The sequence below is a fragment of the Gymnoscopelus braueri genome, assembly GCF_963280865.1.
Source record: "Gymnoscopelus braueri genome assembly, chromosome: 21".
Classification (NCBI taxonomy): Eukaryota; Metazoa; Chordata; class Actinopteri; order Myctophiformes; family Myctophidae; genus Gymnoscopelus; species Gymnoscopelus braueri.
The window spans coordinates 28,268,005-28,289,407 of record NC_137623.1 but is presented as its reverse complement, the minus strand read 5'-3'; the positions used below and the strand labels follow the sequence as shown (position 1 = coordinate 28,289,407).

The 21,403-nt window shown below is 43.7% G+C and overlaps 1 protein-coding gene across 2 annotated transcripts in view; it reads right to left on the bottom strand.

Annotated features, from left to right (window-relative positions):
• The window catches only part of sema5a (sema domain, seven thrombospondin repeats (type 1 and type 1-like), transmembrane domain (TM) and short cytoplasmic domain, (semaphorin) 5A), a 159,242-nt gene that overhangs the window by 58,861 nt on the left and 78,978 nt on the right, over nt 1–21,403 (bottom strand). For both annotated transcript variants that reach the window (XM_080417173.1, XM_080417172.1), the window contains 4 exons: nt 16,202–16,415; nt 14,232–14,517; nt 11,159–11,294; nt 2,907–3,111 (listed from right to left, as the gene is read on the bottom strand). In XM_080417173.1, the coding sequence (XP_080273299.1) occupies nt 2,907–3,111; nt 11,159–11,294; nt 14,232–14,517; nt 16,202–16,415 (841 nt within the window). The remainder of the gene's footprint in view (nt 1–2,906; nt 3,112–11,158; nt 11,295–14,231; nt 14,518–16,201; nt 16,416–21,403) is intronic.

Below are 21,403 nucleotides of genomic sequence, written 5' to 3'. Positions count from 1 at the left end.
CACTGCTGGAGCACTCCACTTCTGGCCAAGAGTCATTCGTCTTTCGCGACATGCTGCTCCAAGTGATGAAATGACTTTGTAGTTCTTCTGACAGAGGCGAGTGTCTGATCATTGTCATTCTTCAGCATCTCCTGACCTTTCTGTTGGGTGTCCTTTCATGAGGGAAACTCCCCTGCGACCGCATCGGGGGAGAGGGTGACTGGGTGGATGAGGGTGGGGGGATTAGGGCAGATTTTCCTCCGGGATGGAACTCAAAACAAACATCATCAATTATGCATTTTGTCCCCGGGGTGAGTAAAAACTAATGAGGTGCATGTAAAGGCAAAAGAGGAAGGGTGAAATTACTAATTCAATTTCAAGGTGGGAAATAAAAGAGTAACGTTTTTGCCCATGAGGTGTTTTTTTAGTCGAGGCATAGTTATGCCTTTTTGTGTGGAGGAAACATGTAAATGTTCTCTAGTGCGCCCTAAGTGAGACTCATCTTGGTATAATTGGGTAGGTAACTATATATAGAGCAGCACTCTTACAAAAGTTAAGGAAGTTCTCTCCTAACCATCCAAGATGCTGCTGTGCGGCTCAGATTACCATCGAGGACTGCAGTCTAAAGCGAGCTCTTGGTGAAATCGGCTGCAGACCAGGTGTGGCCACAGGATATATTTAGGGAATACTATGTTAGAAACCCCTTAAACATCATTGGGACCTCAAGTGGAGCGATCAGGTACCACAAAAATGGCCCCAATCAGGAGAGAGTGCTTTTGAGCGCTAATGGCCAGTGATTAGATAACGTGTGCTAGCCAGCGCTAATGGGCCTTGGCACTGTTTCAGATGTTTTCACTGGGGCCTGGTTAGAGAACCGGCGGAGGTGGCAGCTCTCGTTCTTTGCTGCATTGATCACATTCACAGCGTGCATGCAAACAATAGGAGGGGAATTATCTTACCACAGTGCCAAGGCCAGAGCTAGTGATCTGGAACAGATGTGTACATGACTGTGTCAGTGTGTGCACACTATATATGTACAGTACAGTATGTGTAAGTGTGTTTGTGTGTCCGTGCACAGGCATGCAACATGCTTATTATCCGCTAAGACAACATTGAGGCTGCAACAGGAAGATCATATGTTGACATTAGCAGTCATCCCAGTAGGCCTAGATGTATACATTAAAAAGCCGGTTACTATGTCTATTTTCCCATTCAGTGGTAAGTTCTGTCAGTAATTCTATTTAAGTCCTCATCCATTTTTCTCCTCAGTGGATCGACCAGTTTATCTAAGCTTGCACATGGCATTGACACTTGGCATCATGCAGGGAGTGAGGAAGTCAATTATTTTGCGGCTGTCCAGATTGCCTTTAATGCAAGGGTTCTATTGGATCTGTAGTCGTGTTCCCATAGCCCGAACAGATGGTGGGTGAAAATGCAGGGATGGACTAGTGCATTAAAATATATTTTGGACCCTGGAAGTACACCTACAAATACTTTGGCCGCGCAGCTATTTTCTCTCTCTATACTGTGAAAAAGAAAATATATTTTTGGGGGCAATTCTTTATGTACAGTATGTTATGAAAATGTTTTGGTCTGTATGGGACCGTATATAATTCCAACAATCTACAAGGCAATTCGAACATACTGCAGCCCAAAAGGTTGATGAATGTCTATCATTAAGTTGATGTTTTCACTGATTGGATCATTTCACCATCTTGCAATGTCGCACGGCATTAGCGTGTGGTACTTTGCTGCTCTGAATTTTATATGCCCACTCAATCAAACCAGGAAAGGGCACAATCTCTCAGCTATTACTGTCATCAGAAGGAAAATGTGCCTACTGAACTAATCTAAATTCAGCATATTGGGCCAGTCTGCTGATCAGCCAGTGGGCTGCTACCTTGGAGTTCAGATGGGATCTTGTGTGTATGTGCAAGTCAAAGTGTAGCTGTCCTTTCTGTAACGTGTGTTTGGCAGTGTGCATATTCGACGTATGTGTTATTCATTACCGGCATGTCTTCTTTTGACAGACGACTGGTTGCAATTTCATGGTGTTTACAATCTCTTGGCGAGGGACTGAGTGTGAGTGATATGTGGTCTGATGAGTCTGCGTGTGTGTAGTTTGACTGTGTGTGTGTATATCGTGGGTGAGAGTGTGTAGCTGTGTGTTTCATGCGGCGTGTGTGTGTGCGTGTGTGTGTGTGTGTGTGTGTGTGTGTCAATGTGGTGTGCGTATGCATGTGGGCGTTATATGGTTTGTGTATGTTTGTGTGTGTCTCCAGTGCATATGGGAGACACATGGAGGTGGAGTAAAGAGCAATCACATTAGTGTCAGAGGACTTTGAAGTCTCCTCAGGGTTACAGATCTATTGAATTAATTTCCTTTCCTTTCCTGACACTGCTCTATTCCCTCCTTGTCCCCAGAGCACAGTTCAAGGTCTTAAAAAGTCACATAGCAGCACATAAATGGCAGGACGCACGCACACATGCAAACTTCCAAAAGGCCCACACAACGTTCTTCATGGTCGATTTGGTGACACTGATGGTGACTGGTGGTCACTACAGGTGACTGTAGTGTCAGCTGTTTCGTGTTCTTCTTCTTCTTCTTCTTCTTTCTTCCACATTTGTCAAGCTAAATTTTGTGTTTAAGCATACATCATGTCCTGTGCATATTTTCATATGAGGTGGGAGTGAATGGCTTTGGCAGCAGAAATGCCAGCAAGAAAAAAGTTTATTTTTTGGTAATTCTTGAGAATTATCACTTTGTTTGTACAAAAAACGCGCACACACACACACACACACACACACACACACACACACACACACACACACACACACACACACACACACACACACACACACACACACACACACACACACACACACACACACACACACACACACACACACACACACACTCAACCTACCAGTGGCCAGGTATATGATGTGAAAGACCATGTCTTTGCCCTGCACCACGTCCACGGCTACATGCGTGAAGCGAATGTTGTCCTCCATGAAGTATGGCACGGGCACCACGGGCTGGACCACCTCATGCATGAGCAGGAACTTCTGAGCGTCCTGCAGGTTCCTCTCGGTCAGGTTGACGTAGGAGCCATAGTCGATGGTGCCGCACTGTGGAGACAGGTGTGGAAGGTAAAGAATGAAATCACTGAACACAAACTTGCCCCGTAGCTGTCTGATCCTAAGATAACCAGAATTCACTGCGCCTGGGTCTCGAGCCGCTCTTGAGGCGTTTGACGCTAGAGGCGAAGGTGAGAAAGGCTATAGTGTTTGATGTCTGTGCAGCTACATCACCATGCAGACATCCTGGGAACCTGTTCAGCTGTAAAACTAGATTTCTTTTAACCTCTGAGTCTGGGGGCAAGCTTGTTTGAATGCCCGAGTAACAGGAAATCAGGCATGCCTTTGCCCCTTTATGCAACATTTCAGCTTGCTTCCTGCTATAGGGCCTGGCCTGCACCCTAGGATACCAAACTATCCAGCAATCATGCTGACAGATTTTCATTGCAAATTGTAGATCTGTCTGGAGAGATTACCGTGCGGATAATCTTGGTGCTTTTCGATTTCCTGCTTCCTGAACAGAGAGCGTTGACTGACTGATATCCCCACGTATTGAATGTTACAAAGACAAGGAGATACAGTACGTTTGAAGAACAGTATTCATTTACTTTACTCTGAAGTCAGAAGTATCGCAAGACATGTAGGAGGTACTAAGGGATGAAATGATTGAAAGAGCAACTGAAGTGTGGGAGGCAATTATCATCTCAGTTTCCTTGCCACCTGCTTGCTTTCTTCATAATGTACTATATAATACAGTGAGGGTGATGTAAGAACACATGAGTATTTTCAATCGTTGTGAGACTCATAATAATGTAGTTCTGAAAGGATTTTCAGAACTACATTATTATGAGTCTCACAACGATAGAAAATAGTACTATCGTAATAAAATGTACTTTCTGAATGTAAAAAGAATTAAAGAAGAGGAGAATGGTGTAACAACATAAATTGAATCTAAGACATGGCGAGAAACCTAATTTTACTGAATATAGTCCTTCCATTCTTCCATACAGATTATCTTGCTTTCATCAAGCATCTCATCCGATTTTTCCTTTTCATTCCAGCAGACTTATTTTGCTAAAGTTGTGCCACTAAGTGAAATATGCTTACTTTCAAGCTATCAGAAACATTGATGGGACAATTTAGTTTGAGGTTATATTTTCCTGGACTCAGGAGAAAATTTCATACACAAAAGCAATTCTAAGTGTTTTATACATAATGCATAAAAGACAACAAATAAAATGCAAAATAAACACAAAAGCCATTTAAAGTGTGTGCGTGCGTGTGTGTGTGTGTGTGTAAACTATGAATCTGTGCATGACGATGTGGAGAAAACAGAATCATCAGTTACCTCCGATACAATAGCACCCACAAATACTGCAGGTAAAGGGTTTATTTTGGTAGGACATTGCCATGTTATTTAGGAAGAAAAGCTTCAGTCATCCCTTCTTTCTAGCAAGGTGAATATATTGCCTTCCCTTTCTTCACCAAGGTGAGTGGTAAATGGATAAAGATACCCTGTCATCTATTTCTTTTATACCAGCCAACCAAATGGAGGTAGTGCTGGGTGGATGAAGATAGCTTCAACAGAGCATTAAGCCTGATTTCTGCTCCGTTGCGCGATGGTGTCGCACACAGATGAAGTATGAATCAGGCTTTTAAGCCGGCGTTAAGCACCGACCACAAAGTACAGGCCTGCTCTGAGAGATGGAGAACGGAGAGCAGAAAATGTAGATGTATTGTGCTTTCAAGATTCAAGAGGATTTTAGATGAGTCACTCACACATATAGCAGCGAAAGGTTGGTGGGCATGCTCCGCAGTCTGCTAATTTCATGTAATTTAGCGAATGTTGTACATCCCGATCCCCACTGACTTTGTTCATGTCTATATTTTGGTTGGTTGTCTAGATAGAGATGTCATTAGTATATGCCCATACCCTGTATATTGGCATGGACATGTATAGGAGTATTAGGTTGTATCTGCAGTTCTGGACAACTGGATATCCATATATGCCCATGTATGGACATATCGGTTGGATCGGTGGTTCTGGACAACCGCATATCCGAACGACTCGGCGGCGGGCACCACACTCCCTCGAGTCCTTGCCGATGCGCACATCGAGTTTGAAGTCGGTCGGTCTCATACATATATGCATATGGCCATATATGGGCATATAGCGGTCGGATATGTAGCTCTGGATGACCGGATCTTCATATATGCCTACTGTATATACAGTATGAGCATATCGGGTTTGTTTATGGTTATGTCTGAGTCAGAGTGACGTGGCCGTGTCCGTGTTGCGACGCAATGTGAGCTTGTAGATCGGCTGTTTTCCGCGAAGATATCTAAATGTAGAGCAAAAACAGAAAAGTCACCAGTATAGAGCCCTGAGGTAATCCAGGGTGTTTACAGCTTGAAGGCAGTTTTGTTGTATTGTTTTTTTGTCCTAGTTCAGGCCTCTGACAGCCTCAGGGGAAAAAATATTGCCGAGTCTTGAGCCGTGAGCTTCGGGACACCTCAGGCTCTTCTCTGTCTACATCAGCACAGAAAATACATTTCTGGGGTGATGTTTGTCCTTCAGAATCCTTTTTTGCTGTGCTCAAATACCTGCTGTGGTATGCGTCCTGCAGGCATGCAGGACGCATACCACAGCAGGTATTTGAGCACAGCAAAAAGGATTCTGAAGGACAAACATCACCCCAGAAATGTAAATGTATAAATGTATTGTATAGGAGGGAACCCCTATGTTGTGTGCTCGGCAGACCGCACCACTTTCTGCAGCCTGGCTCGTGCATCCTCGCAGGCCCTGGGAGTAGCTACTGTAGTCCCGTAGCAGACGGTGACGGCCCCTGTCAGGATGCTCTGTAGAGTCAAACGATTTCAGAACCTTCCCTGGGACTTTGAATTAGCTGCCTGAGGTGGTGTACGGCTGTTTGTCTAGCCTTCTTTCCCAGAGTCTCTGTTTGCATTTTCCATGTCAGGTCCTCTGTGATGTGCACGCCGTAGTACTTGAAGCTGTTCACCCAATCCATCTGTGTTAAGGGGGGGGGGGGGGGGGGGGCTTCTGTACACAACTCTGCTGTTGTGTACAGAAGTCCACGATTATCTCACTCACTACGACAGATATGCCACCTCCTCCAGGCAGGCCCTCTCGTTGTTGTTTGAGAAAACCGTGTCATCAGCGATCAATCTTGACAATGAATTTGGAGCCGTTTATGCTGTGGGTTATTGCCTGTCAATCGGGTGGGGTTTCCCAGCCCCCTGGTATGACGTTACAGCAAAATGGCTACTGTGTAAATTATGATAGTCTACAGTAAACCAGAAAATTATAAACCCTTTCCCCTACCTTTTTGTTTTACATAGGTCATGTACAGTACCATATACCCAGGCTAACCATGGATGAGCATGTGCAGGGGTGGCTCTCTTGGGCGGGGCCTCAGGTTTGCAGAGGGATGGATGGATAGGTAGATATCCTTCAGTGACTAGCAACAGCACAGACACTTTATCCAAATCAATGGCATGGCCTTCCCAAGGCTGACAGATGAGAATCGTGGAAGGTTTCCCCTTTGGGATGGGTGACGGATCAGTGCCCTCGCCATAAAAAGGAGATGGGACATTAAAACCCCAAAGGACAGGGAAATGTGACTCGGCGGTTGTGCGTGCACATGTGTGCTTACTCTTGGGTGCTCTTCTGTATATGTGTTTAAATATGTGTGAGCTGTGCTATGCTGCACTTTATATGGTGACCGAACACAGCAACCAGAGCTGTATTTTGTCTCCTTCTTATGCAGAGGATGTGAGGGATGTTTGGCGTGAGCCTATAGAAAACAATTTGCACTGGGTTTTGCGTGCATGTGTGCGTGTGCGCGCGCGTGTGTGTGTGTGTGTGACAGACAGTGTGATGAAGCTCAGATGGTGGCCCATGGCATCCGTGAGCGTATGAGTGATTGATGTCATGATGTGTGATTGTCCCAGGCAAGTCAAGGTGAGGGACAGAAACATTATTTGGCCCGGGGCCCGTATGATGCTCAGCTGTCTCCTTCATCATCAGCACACTGCAATGGCACTGCGGTCTGGCACTATACCCGCAGGCACAGCCTGCAGTAGAGCGCACTCTCATATAAAGTACAAAATTATAATAATAATAATAATACGAAAAGGAATTGGTTTGGATTTAAATACTGATGGCCTGTCAGCTTATATGAGATAGTTCACATCGAATGAAAGTGACAGATTTGAATGCAAGCGTTTCAGTTCAGGCTTTTGGTTTTTAAAGCGTAATTGATGGTAAATGGAAGGAGTTACAAGTGTTACGAGGGCACATAGATGGTAAATGGGAGGAGTGTGCTATGAAGGCACATTATGCTCCCCGGGAACGTGGGTTGTTGGCACAGCTTTCCCCGTCGCCCTCACAATATGTTAGCGTGCGCTGTTGCCTGCCTGGATGTGGTTCAAAGTTTAAATTAACATATATCCCTTCATACAATATGGAGCTCACCCAAAAGTGCCTTGTACAGCAAGCGTGTTAATTTAGCATGTTAGCTTATGCTGTTGCCTGCCTGGATTTGGTTCAAAGTTTTAGATTAACATATATTTCCCTACATACAATATGGAGCTCACCTACACAAGTGCCTTTTACAGTAAGCAATTACAGTGTGACAGAAAACCTATACTACAGGGTGACGGTATTAGGTCCTAATGCACAGAGAACATGATTCATAGCTCGAATAAGCCCGGCTGGATCAATCCATAGTGTTTAATTGAATGGGGAGGTTTTTCTTCCAGACAGACAGGGATTGAAGCTCTCAATCAATGGACGGTGTGAGTTGAGTGATAGATTCATAGGCATAATTATCCCTGGCAGGAAGCTGTAGCTCTCCACATGTGTGGGTGTATTTGTGTGTGTGGTTCCGCACATGCCTGGCAACCTTTATGGTTGCAGGCCTCTTGTGCGTCTGTGCGTCTGTGCGCGTGTGTGTGTGTGTGTGTGTGTGTGTGTGTGTGTGTGTGTGTGCGTCTGTGTTTGCGCGTGTCTGTGTGTGTGCGTGTATGCATGCATGTGTGCGCGCGCGCGCGCGCGTGCGTGCGTGCGTGCGTGCGTGCGTGCGTGCGTGCGTGCGTGCGTGCGTGCGTGCGTGCGTGCGTGCGTGCGTGCGTGCGTGCGTGCGTGCGTGCGTGCGTGCGTGCGTGCGTGCGTGCGTGCGTGCGTGCGTGCGTGCGTGCGTGCGTGCGTGTGTGTGTGTGTGTGTGCTTGCGCGTGTGTCTGTCCATGTGTGAAGGGCTGAATACATGGTCAGGCCATTTTACATCAACGGCACCCTGCCATAAATCCAATGCTCGTAAATCTAATCCTCTCCAACATTGACAAATGCTTGATGAAGATGTCACAGAAACCTAGATAAACTGTGCTCCGGTCCAGCAGTGTCTGAGGAGCAGCAGCAATCCTGACTGAGCCAAGGTAGAGAGAGAAAGAAGAGAGAGGATAGAGTGGAGACAGCAAATCCCAGTTTATCCCCACGGAACACAGCCCTATGAAAGCCCACAGTACTATACCTCTGAACCTGCTGTAGTGCACCCACGGTATGCTGAACACACTAAAACTGTGGTCCGCTCTGACCAGATAGAGGAAATTGTTTTTCTTTTCCACCCAGCTTGACGTATATATGCTGACAAAGGTGTGTGTGTGTATGGTATTCTTTCTATTTTCTTTTTCATAAACTGAGAAAGCTGACACCTTCTGTGCGTGAGCATTTCTCATGTCTTTGCGGATACTGCATGAGTAAGAGCTTGGCAGGCAGTGCGCGCTGCACGCGCTCATAACCCCACTGAGCCGTTGGTAACATGATCGAGGGGTCCGTGATAGGGAACATGTGTGTAGCCAGGCGTGTGTCACCCCCACTGGCAGCCAGACCCCAGGGAATTCAATCACACACACACACACACACACACCCGCACGCACGCACAAAACGCTGTGTGGCTTACACCCACGCCACCCTCCCCCTCTCGCTATCTCCTGAGCCTGCCACCACAGAGAGCTAGCACTTCTCATAATAAAACATCCGTACGGAGCAGAGCCTCAAATCGGGTTGAGGCGCCACGGCGCTCCTTTTTTTGGCCCCTCTGGGGTTGGGGAAAGAGTACGAACATAAAGTGCCACTTGTAGGAGACACGAGGCAATTATTAGGAGACACAGTCCATAGGATAGGGCTATAGGATGTTCTAATGACACTAGCCATTGTAAAATGACTGGGGTTTTTGTAACGAGTGGTCATTAATGCCCCGGTCCTTCATGAGCAGAGCAAGGGCTTATTGAAGGGAAGAAGAAATTAGTGGGAGGAAAGAGGCTGCTGCTGCGATTCTGAGACAGGTTCATCAGGACACATGCACGAATTCATGTGGACACACATGCCTAGCGCTGGGAATTGAACGGTGACTCTTTTCAGGCACCAATCAAATCACACGCGTAGCAGCGTTCAGGGCCCGTCTTCAGTAATTTTAGGGACTGCTTTATGTTTAATTGAAGGGCCAGACAAAATGTGACTCTGTAAAAATACTACATTTTGTCCAGTTGTCTTGTGTCCCATTACAACAAAAGAGCAGCCTACTTGCCTTTTCTTCCCCCAAAACTCTACCCACTTAGATTTGTAGGTCTATTCTTTGATCTTGCATGATTTAAATGCAATGTTTATATAATTACTGTATCCATGCAATGTTCTTATACACTGAGTCAAGAAAACATTAAACACAAGTAATTGGTTTAAATGAAGAAAAATGTTATTAGGTGGAGAACAGTTCACTCACTAGTCAACATGCAGAATGTCAGATTGTTTGTGTGGTTTGTTTTACTTGAGTGGGCAATGTTGGCCCTGGGTTACGTCCCACACATCGAAAATCTTGAGTGTAAATTCAACTCTGAGCGTAAACATGAACCAGTAATGGTGCAGTAATTTATGCACAACATCCTGAGTGCCTGAATAACTGAGCATCCGAGATACAGTTCCCATATGACCGTTAAACTCCGACCAGCACATGGCCTCAACCGACACAGAGCTGTATGTCTTTTCTTACATGCCGTGGGGTTTTTCAACTGTCCTGTATGTAACGCAGTTCACTAAAGAAGTAGGCAAAAGTTTCCATGGTAGCTTAAAGTTCAGCTGAAATGGCTTTTTTTGTTATCGTGTAAAACAGAGGCTGGTTGTGTCTCAGCCAATCAGAGTCTCAGCCGACCGTCCCGTCCGCTCGGGCTTATGGGATCGATTTCAGGGGCGTCGATTGGGTATGGCAGGTGCCATACCTTGGCTCCAAAAAAAAAAGAAAAAAAGAAAATAAATTATAAAAAAAGAAAAGAAAATCATGAATAGTAGCCTAATGCAGGTGTAAGACCATTGTGTTTGTATTGTGTTATAGGTATAATGCATAGTTTTCTATGCATTATACCTAGGTTTTGGGGGGTTTGACCCCAAAAACGTTTTTCGGCCGCGCCCAGGATAGGTGTCCCTTATTTTAATCTCTAGGAGTTGCCAACCCTAACCTTGCCATACCTTAGCTTTTGCTGAACTGACGCCACTGATCGATTTAAATGCAACACACTGCCTTCGCACTGGTGCACCACGAGGCAGAGAGAGAAGCCGAGGCACTTTTATGTTACTGCATTAGCTATTTCTCACCTGAAATGTTTTCAGATACATATTTTAGTGTACCGTTTAAGTTTAAAATGAGAACGTTTGTAAATGCACTGTCCGGCCGTTATCCTGAATTTCATTCAGAACAGAAGTTGCAGCAGCCCTGTACTGTCTCCATAATGAGAATCAGCTGCGCGTGGAGAAACATTGAGCTATGGGAATCACACAGTTGACTGAAATAATGATTCATGGTTATTCACAGGGGCTTGCTGCTGTAATCACACGTTACGTTTTTGTTTGACATGCAGGAAGTAACTAAGTATTGGACTTTTGACATAAAAACACACAAAAGTTCCCAGCCTCAATTCTTTTACCATCTATTGTTAATCATATCTCCATTATGACCACGGATATGGTCTAAACGTGTGGAAAACATATTTTTCATTTCACCTGGTCTTTAAACCTTTAAAGATTGTTACCTGGAAATCTGGGTTGGGGTTTGGGAAGGGCAGCCAGGCTGAGCGTGAGTTCTCTTGGTACTTGAATGGTCCGGTGAAGACCTGCTGGATGGCACTGAGGTTGAAGGCACACACTGCAGATGCAGCAATGCTGTTCCTGCAAGGCACAAACAGACAAACATGGAGTGAGTGAGAGAACGAGGGAGAGTTGGGATGGTGAGATGAGAAATAAAGATAAGAAAAGATTAATTTAAAAAGCAGAAAAGATTACCCAAACATGACATGAGAAACCTACAACACCAGAAGGAGCAGAGCCCCACTGATGCCACTGAACCCAGTTTCGGCACAGAAATGGGGTAAAATTTGTGCTACTGCTATAACGCCAGAATGTGGAATTCCCTACCAACAACAGGCATACAAAAGTGTGACTCCTTACCCTCCTTCAAAACCCCTCTAAAAGAGCACCTAAAGGTGGCTGCAAATTGTAACTGGCCCCTGTAAAAAGTAAAAAGTCTAGGCTTATCACTGGAAATTACCCCCACCCCCCAACCGTTTACTGTACGTATCTTTCTTGCTTATTACTACTCGTATATATGATATATAATTTTTTTTTGCATATTATTGTACATTATTGTTTGTCTTTAAATGTCTCGATGAATTGAATACACAGGACCTTAATGGAAACAAGCCCTGAGGGCTTATCTGGGTAATCGATCAAAATACACGTGCACAACTGCAAACACGGCTTAGATTCATCTTCAAGCATACATCTATACATTTACATCAGTGACTCAAGGTAGTCAAAAGTCAGTCAGCTTTTTATTTTTAAAGTTCCTAGATAGGAACGTAAAGTTCCTAGATAGGAACTTAAAGTACTGTATACTACTGTACGTTAGATCCATTGATCCAAGCCAGAGCACAATCGATGGATTGATCATTAAAATAAACATGCTCTGAAAATGCATGTGCCCCCCCCCCATCTGACCCCTTAACATTGCAGTGTTAAGTGGACAGATGGGCGGGCCGCAAAGGTTTTTGAGATTTTCAAGACATTACATTGTTCTAATGCAACGATACAAAACTGAAGACTGCAGACAAATATGAATTATTGACATCACTGGGTAATATGTTTTACAATCAGACGCAATTAAGATGTTCTGCTTGTCTGAGAGTGCAGATCTCTGGGCTGAAATACAGCTTTGACTTTTGAAACTGTCACTTTCAACAAGAGCCGTCTCCTCCCTCCAATAAGAAAGTAAAGAATGAGAGTATTAACTCTCAAATCTAACTGTGAGACTCGCGGGCTATGTGAATTATAATCCTACGCAGCTGCTCATTAAACTGGGTGCCCGGAGGGAGAAACGTTTCCAGTATACCCTTCAAGAGACTTCTTTTTCAGCAATGTGAAGCCATTGACCATAAAGAATAGATTACACAGCTTTTAATAATGAACCGTGCACATGGTGTGTGCGTGTGTGTGCGTGTGTGTGTGTGTGTGTGTGTGTGTGTGTGTGTGTGTGTGTGTGTGTGTGTGTGTGTGTGTGTGTGTGTGTGTGTGTGTGTGTGTGTGTGTAGAAGAAACATGAATTTGTGAACTAAGGGGCAGAATAATGTATTTATTTATATGAATTTATATTTATAGGAAAAGGAATGAAAGCAGAATGAGAGATGAGAAGGAGGTCTTCTCTGCCTCCAGTATATCGTCGCTGTCGGGCAGAAACCTTGTATGTCCAAAAACGCAACTTTTTCAAGAAATATTTATAAAACCCACAGACTTCACACTTTTCAGTGAAAATAGCTGAAGATCGGCTATTTTTACACGACACTCTTGTATGACGAATCAGGGCATTCATTAACAAAACAAAAACACACACACACACACACACACACATTACAAGTTCAAATATGGAGATATAAGTTCTCTGCCCGACAATGCTATGTTACGTGTGTGTGTGTGTGTGTGTGTGTGTGTGTGTGTGTGTGTGTGTGTGTGTGTGTGTGTGTGTGTGTGTGTGTGTGTGTGTGTGTGTGTGTGTGTGTGTGTGTGTGTGTGTGTGTGTGTGTGTGTGTGTGTTATATAACTCCCACACAACATGCAATTATCCTTATGATGGATGCATGAATTTAAGTGCTGCCATCGCGGGAATGAGCAATCACGGTTTAAATGTGTATGCTGCACAACAAATTGCCTCATGGTGGACATTTAACTCGCAACTAAATAAATGTCCAAACTAAACTTTGCAAAAGAAAAATTACTCCTGAATGAAAAATAAATTCAGTTTTAGTGCACTTAACAACAACATTTATCAACAGCTGAGAGAGAGCAGAAATGTGTGAACTTACATAAATAAACAATGCTAGTGCACACAGTAGCACCCCGCAGCATCTCTTTGTTTTTGGTTCCAATGAACATTTATTTAACACTAATGTATTATTCACATGAACACAGAAAAATACTAGAAAAATACAAATGGGTATTTTCTCCGCTTACAGTATGTAGATCTGCACTCCGCACTCTACTTATTATTACTTGTTATTTTATATGTAAAGAAATGTCTAAAAGTAATCTAAAAAGTAAACTCTGTAAAAAAAAAAAAACGTTTTATGAATAAAAAAAAAAGAAATGAGTCTCAGCTGAGTAGTTCTCAGTGAGCCCGCCTGGGAAGCCATGAGGCCCTGGTTGTTCCGGGTTCGATTCCAGGCCAGCAATGTGTCGATGTGTGTCCCTGAGCAAAACTCTTAACCCCTAATTGCTCCCCGAGCGCCATAGAATGGCTACTGGTACTATATATTCATGAGGGTGGGCATCAGCCGATGCCGATTATCTGAAAATGCCAGATACTGTATCGGCCCAACTAACCACTTCATTATACAGTATATACTTCAGTGACTGGTGTACTTGGCCCTCTGCATCAAATCTCCTCGCCGAAAATAGCCGATATATGCACTGTGAGTTTGTAGATCAGCAAATTTTTTTTGCAGAATATTTGCCTATTTCCCCCAAAATGTTTGTTCACCTATTACAATACGCGCAGAATAGGGACACTATGATTCATGTGGTTAATTAATCGGTCTGTCACTCCTCAGCACTCACACGTTGGTGGTGAAGATGCCGTAGAGCAGCTCCAGCTCGGGCAGGTAGAAGGTGCCCTGCAGCTCGTTGTAGCCGAAGGGGATCTCTCCCGGCCGGGAGCAGTTGAGCCGGGCCTTCATGAACGTGGTCCACGTGTCCTCCAGCAGGAAGCGGCCGCCGATGTCGTTCTTGCAGACGCGGCCGGCGCGGGAGAACACCGTCCGGCCGCAGTCGTGCTCCACCGCGTTCTCCCGGAAGAAGAAGAATGTGAAGTTGCCGATGTCATAGGAGGAGACGAAGTTGGGCTCTGCGGGTCGGAGAGAGAGAGAGAGAGAGAGAGAGAGAGAGAGAGAGAGAGAGAGAGAGAGAGAGAGAGAGAGAGAGAGAGAGAGAGAGAGAGAGAGAAATTTATCCCAATTTTTAAAGAGTCCCCAGAAGCAAAGATTTGAGTTACAAATGTTTGCTTTAAAAAAATATATATATTCAAAGATTTGCACAAACTTTCACGATTTTCAAAAATAGCAGATCTATAAGCTCATAGCGCGGCACTCGGCGCCACGCTATGAGCTTGTACAGTATATCTGCTATTTTTGAATAGCCAAGGAAATCAAAAAATGACACAGATTCTTTCCTGGTCTAAATGGGTTAATAACCATGGGACGCGTTATGAATGGCTTTGTGTGGCAATAAGAAAACTCATTTTTCATTCCCCAAACCTAAAGGTTAGGATGAGAAATGACCAAAACAAGGTGCAGTGTAATAGCCCTCGCCTCTATCTTTAAACAGGCGACCCTCGCGACATCATCATCGCAAAGGTGTTCATCTTTAATGTATGACATTATTGGATCTAAACCGCACACTTAATTCTCACTGACAGTGATTTAATTCACTTTTAAATGAAAGAGGAGCTTTCCCATCATGATTCTCATCCCAACCGCTCACCCATACCCCCCCACCCCTGCAACTTTGGACAGCAGCACAGGGAAGGAAAGGAAGAAAAATCAATTCCCCATAAAATTAGTTATTAAGCTTTTCTAAGAGGGTTCTGCATAGCAGCAGAAGGGGGATGACTTTTAAATGTATTTTTTCAATTCAAATGAGACTCAGATAATAGTCTTTGAATGACAAGATGACCCACTCCCTCTGTAGACCCTCAGCCAACTAAAACCGTTCTTCAATCAGTTATTTGTTCCAGGCGGGACACTGGTTGAACTGGCCAAGATGCACATTTGAGGCTAAATAGTTTTTCAAAAACACAATTTTCCCATCGCTGTGTTATTGCTTGTGCAATCTTTTGGCTTAGAGAAAAGGACAAAAGGCAATTACAAGAGAGACACCTTTACCTCTCTTCTACACTGTAAAGCAGGTACAATCACTGTGTTTTACCACCACTTTATGACTCTGTATATTCCAGCATTTATCTGTAACATCTAACACCCTCGGTGACTCCCTGAGTAGCAGTCCACTCACGTACTGACTGTCTACATTAAATTTCCATTCAATCAGGGAACGCATCTGTGTCGTTTCTTGGGTCGTTCTTTGGCTATTTTTGGGGGGGAAATCGTGAAAATGTGTGCAAATCTTTGCTTCTGGGGGTCCTTAGAACAAAATATTTTGAGATGGGGAGGGTCCGCGGACAAATACATATCATTTTGTGGGTCCTTGACATGAAAAAAGTTTGAGAACCACTGATATTATAGCAACATAAGTTATTTAAAAAAAAAACTGTTAGGATTTAGAAGACATTTGTAGAATCCCCAGAAGCAAAGATTTGATTACAAATGTTCGCTTTAAAAATATATATATTCAAAGATTTGCACAATTGTTCAAGATATATATTTTTTGCAGATCTACAAGCTCTATGAGCTTGTAGATCTGAAATTTTTTTATGGCCAAAGAAATCTTAAAATGACACAGATCCCGTTCCCTTTCTTAATGGGATTAATACACTGTACAGTATGTCTCTGGCCAGAAGTTCAAGGCCCCCTTACCGTTGAGCCACTTGGAGTTGTACTGGGCGGTGCGGAGCGGGGGCATCCCGCCCAGGCTGCGGTAGATGGCCGGGTCGCGGCCAGAGAAGTCCATGGCGGTGGCGGCATACAGCTCCCCGCTGGAGGTGATGAGGGCCGTGGAGTTGTGGAGCGGGTTGTAGGGACAGCGCGCCATCCCACTGATCTGGTCGTGGATCTCCGTCAGGTTGGTCAGCTGAACACGGATGGAGAGAGCGGATGGATGGATAATTGGATGAACGAATGAATGAATGGGTGAATGGAAGCGTTGAGGGGGCGGAGGAGAATGGATGTGGACGAGAGAGACGCATAAAGGTCCTTGTTCGGTGGCCTAAGATAGCAGATCTACAGTATAAGCCATACATGGGCAACTGGTGGCCCAGGGGCCAAATGCGGTTGCAGGTTAATATCGGAATACTGATAAATTATTGATTTCAGCTGTTACAATTCCAAACTTGTCTTTTTTATGTCCAATGTATTTGTATTTAAGTTCATAAAGTTAACATAAGTATAACTAAATGCACTTTAAATTAAATAAAAATTGTACTTTTCAGGATTCCAATTCAAAAATAGCAAAGCATGCCCGACAGTATATGCAATGTGGCCCTCTGGAGTGAGTGTGGAAATATAGTGGCCCTTTCCATCATCAAAGTTGCCCACCCCTGGTATAAGCTCACAACATGTTGTGAGCTTACTGTATACCTGCTATTCTTCGGCGCGTGATGCACAACGACGTATAAATCAAGCCTAATGCTGCGTTCACACTGGCAGATACAAAAGATACAAAGATACAAAGCTACAAAGCATATTTGTCGCTCTAATAGCTGAAGTTGAAACCAGCTCAACCTTTTTTGTAGCTTTTGTAGCTGTTGTAGCTTTTGTAGCTCAGCTACAAAAGTTGGATGCATCTTTGTATCTTCATGTCGCTGTCTTCCATTGAAAATGAATGGTAGCCTGTATCTTTGTAGCTGCCGGTGTGAACGCAGAGAGAACTTGTGCAACGAGACGTGAAGCAGCACACAGAGAAACCTCAGCGGAAATCTTACGCCGGAAAGTAAAAAAATTACCCATAGGCCCTAGAGTAGACAAAGTTAGTATGCATCGTATGTACACAGTAATGCACCTTGACTATAAATACCCACGCAAACGGACTGGTTTAGGATCCTTGCGGAGTATAGTCATCTGAGTTAAGAGATTAAACAATGAGCTGTGAGTTACTGGAACAGAGCTCCTCTTGAGATTTCCAGTTTCTACTGATCACTGCATAAAACTTAAAATGTAGAACAAAAGTGGCAAAGGGCAGCATTTACATGCAAACCAGACACGCCTGGTAATGTGCTGTTTTTGCCTTTGCAGATACAGTATGCAAATAGAACGGTGGTAAAAAATATCTTGTCTCATTATTACTTGTTTTGTTTTGTACACACCCCAGTTATACTTGCAAAAACCCACGGATTGTCAGTCTGTCTGTCTCTCTCATGTACGCACGCACGCACGCTAGTTGAACAAACCCGCCGGCAGCGGTATCTAGTCAACATATTTGGAGTCATTAGCACACAGTAAACACAAAACAAACACATAGGGCTCAAGTCCACAATTGGAAAGAAACTAACCAAAAGTTTCCTAAAGTCAAGTAAATCTACCAGATGAAGTGCTTCTCCCACAGTTTGGTTTCTAATGATGGGACAGAACATCCATCTGTTTGTCTGGCTAAACCATCAGCATACCACATCACTGAGAAGGGCCCCTGCATTTTAATCATGTCGCTCGACAAGACATGCAGCCGTCTTTCACATTCCGCCTTTGAATTGGAAGCCAAATCCAGTTCTCCGCATTTAAAAATAACGTTACAGCATAACCAGTGCTGAGCTCTGACACAGCATTACTTGTGCCCATTAAAAATGACAAAAAATTGGAAAAAAAAGAAGGAAAAAAAAGAAATGGGTATAGCTCACTGACCCTGCCTTTAAAATTGCAGACGGGAATATTTGCTTTTCTTCATCTGAGATGTAATTCGATTTTATGGTGTGAAAGCAAACACAGTAATATGAGCTTAACATATGGTTTCTGTTTCCATCTGCCAGTTTCTGAGGGTAAATTATTCCACAAAATAATGCAGATGGCTTGTTGTGATGCAATGTGATACCCTTTTACATCTAAAAGAAACCCGAGCATATTATCACTGTCAGGCAGAAGTCCTGTAACTCCATATTTTATCTTTTTAATAAATTAATGCCCTGTTTTATACTTCATTGAGCACTTCATTGAGCATGTAAAGTAGTGAAAATAGCCAATCTTCAAGCTTGCGGTGCAACACGTTGTAAGACATGCACAAAATATGGACACCAGGTTGAAGAGTTTGTCTGTGGGTTTTTACATATGTAACCAAGAAAAGAATTAACAAGAGCATGTGATTAAACAATAACTACATTGGAACACACGTTATTTTTTCCATTTCCTTACATACAAGGTTAAAGAGACAGAGACAGTACCATCCTCTCAAGATCCTAAACACGTCCAACGTTGACCCACACCCTGACCGTGGGATGCAATTGCGGTTCTGTGAATAACAGGTAGATTCTACTTCCTGACAGGATGCCAGAACCCATTTTAAAGCAGCATTTGGGGAGAAACGGGGCTGCTTTATATCCTGACTTCCCGGAACGGGTCAATTCGGATCAAGGGTTCCGTCAACTCCTGCCACCCTCTGCTCCGGTCCAACCGAATGAAACAGAGCGGGCCCTGTCTGTGCTCGCTGGCCGGGGATGAAAGGCCGGTATTGACGGAACTCCCTCCATTGGCCGGGATAGCTGTTTTTGGGTCAATTGGATCTTTTAGAAACCATCGGAGAGAGGCGACAGAGGGAATAAATAGATAGTGAGACTAGACTGGATCTACCATGCATATTAACCCATTAAGACCGGGAATGCATCTTTGTCATTTTTTTATTTGAGCTAAAAAGTATTATATTACACTTTGGCTATTTAAAAATACACAAGATATAGATATAGATATACAAGCTCATAGCGCTATGAGCTTGTAGATCTGCAATTTTTTTTTTACATTTTTACATTTTTAACTCAAATCTTTGCTTCTGGGGATTCTACAAATGTCTTCTAAATGTTGCTATAATATCAGTGGTTCTCAAAGTTTTTCATGTCAAGGACCCCCAAAATGATATGTATTTGGCCGAGGACCCCCAAGCTCGTAGCGAGGCACTGAGTGCCGCGCTACAAGCTTGGGGGTCCTCGGCCAAATAGCTTGAATAGCTGCTATTTTTTGAATAGCCAAAGAAATCTAAAGTGACACAGATGCGTTCCCGGTCTTAATGGGTTAAGGCAGCAGGAGTGAAAGTCTTCTCTATCCAAAGCCCATGCAGCTGCGTTACTAGGAGGACACTGGAGTGACTTTAGCACTTGAATGCCTCTGATTGCTTCTTTATGTAAAGAGATGCGCACGGCCAGAGCGGCCACTGTCACAGGCAGCTGGGTGCTATGGCTGTGCTTCACAGCTCAGAAACCATTGTGGCTATTGAGCGAATTTTCTGTTACCCAGTATTAAAGGGCGATATGGTGGTGGGGGGAAAAAAAGCTTGATTTAAGTGCAATTTAAGATCTATTATTGGGTTGGATTTCCAATTTTCCATACTCCATGGTCCGTGGCCATATGACAAAACCAAAGAGCTCGTGCTTATCAGCATGAGCAGAATGTAAATGTAGTCACAGTTAGGTCTTCTGCAATAGGGGCAATCTGCATGGGCACTATCCCAATCCTCTGCCTTGTGGTCCTTCTCTGGACCATCATTATCAACTCCACTACTATCACCACTGTTACCGTCACCACTGTCACCACTGTCAAAATCACCACTATCACTACTGTTACCATAATCAATATCACCACTGCTCACCACTTGTGAGTGCGGACTGTTTCTATAGACCAGGAGTTCCCAAACCTTTTAGCTCAAGATCCAAAAGAGAAACCAGACGTTTGCCCGGGACCCAAACTAGTGAAAATAGCAGATCTACAAGCTCACAACGCTATATGGGGGTCCTTGAAAATAAAACGTGGACTCCTAAGGTGTCATAGTTTCATAGTAAATCAGTGTCATACATATTCTGAAGAAAACCTGGAGAATGACATTCAGTAATTGGGTCTTATGATCAAAATAAGAACATTATAATGTTAAGTAAAAAAACGAAATCTAAAATTTGCCACGGACAAGGACAAGTCTTGCCACGGACACATCTGTCCGTGTACGGACACATTGATGACCCCTGACTATCACTACAGTTACCATCATCAATATCACCACTTTTAGCAGGTGGGAGTGGGACACATAGAGAGCAGCCAGTGATCATACAGTTTAGTTGGCAAAGGTCGTTGTTTTTAGCTGGCTCTCTACATCAATCACCACCATCTTTACCCTCATCAAGATCACCACTATCTTTACATCATCAGTATCACCAACATCTTTACTTCATCAATATCACCACCATCATCAATATCGCTATCTTTACTATCATTAAATCTCCACCATCTTTCCCATAGTAAAAATCACCAATATAATTACAACAACATCACCATTACCATCAGTATCATCATCGTTATCAATATTAACATCACTGCTATCATTAGCATCATCATCATTATCAATCTCAACATCAGTACCGTCAGCATCATCAATATCAACATCACCATCAACATTAGCATCATTATCATTTACATCAATGGCAGTGCGTCTGAGAGGAAGAAAGTTCACCAGTAACCTTGCAGTGGCTATGAAACTAATTGGATATTCTTCCCCATTTCTGTTCATCCATCAAAGCTGATAGGGCTGCCAACAACTGATCCCAGGACTGTTGCAACTTTCCAAGCAATATCTCACGCTATCGGCCGCACAGCGGGTAAATATGCCAGCGCTTGATAAAATACCACCACAATAATGTCGTGACATTTCAGCTATATGTATTTTTGCAGCAGTAAACAGCCTTTATGAGCGTGTGACCTTTGGGTTCATTGCTTTAGGAGAGAAAACAAATGTCATGAGTCATAGTGAACCTCTGCCTCCTTTTACTCCTCAACAAGAGCAGAAGTAGCCTTGTATCAGAAATGGCCAAATCACGATAATAGGTAGGAGAGGATATTGTGACATTTGCAGCTCCTGATTTGTTATTTCACTTCAGC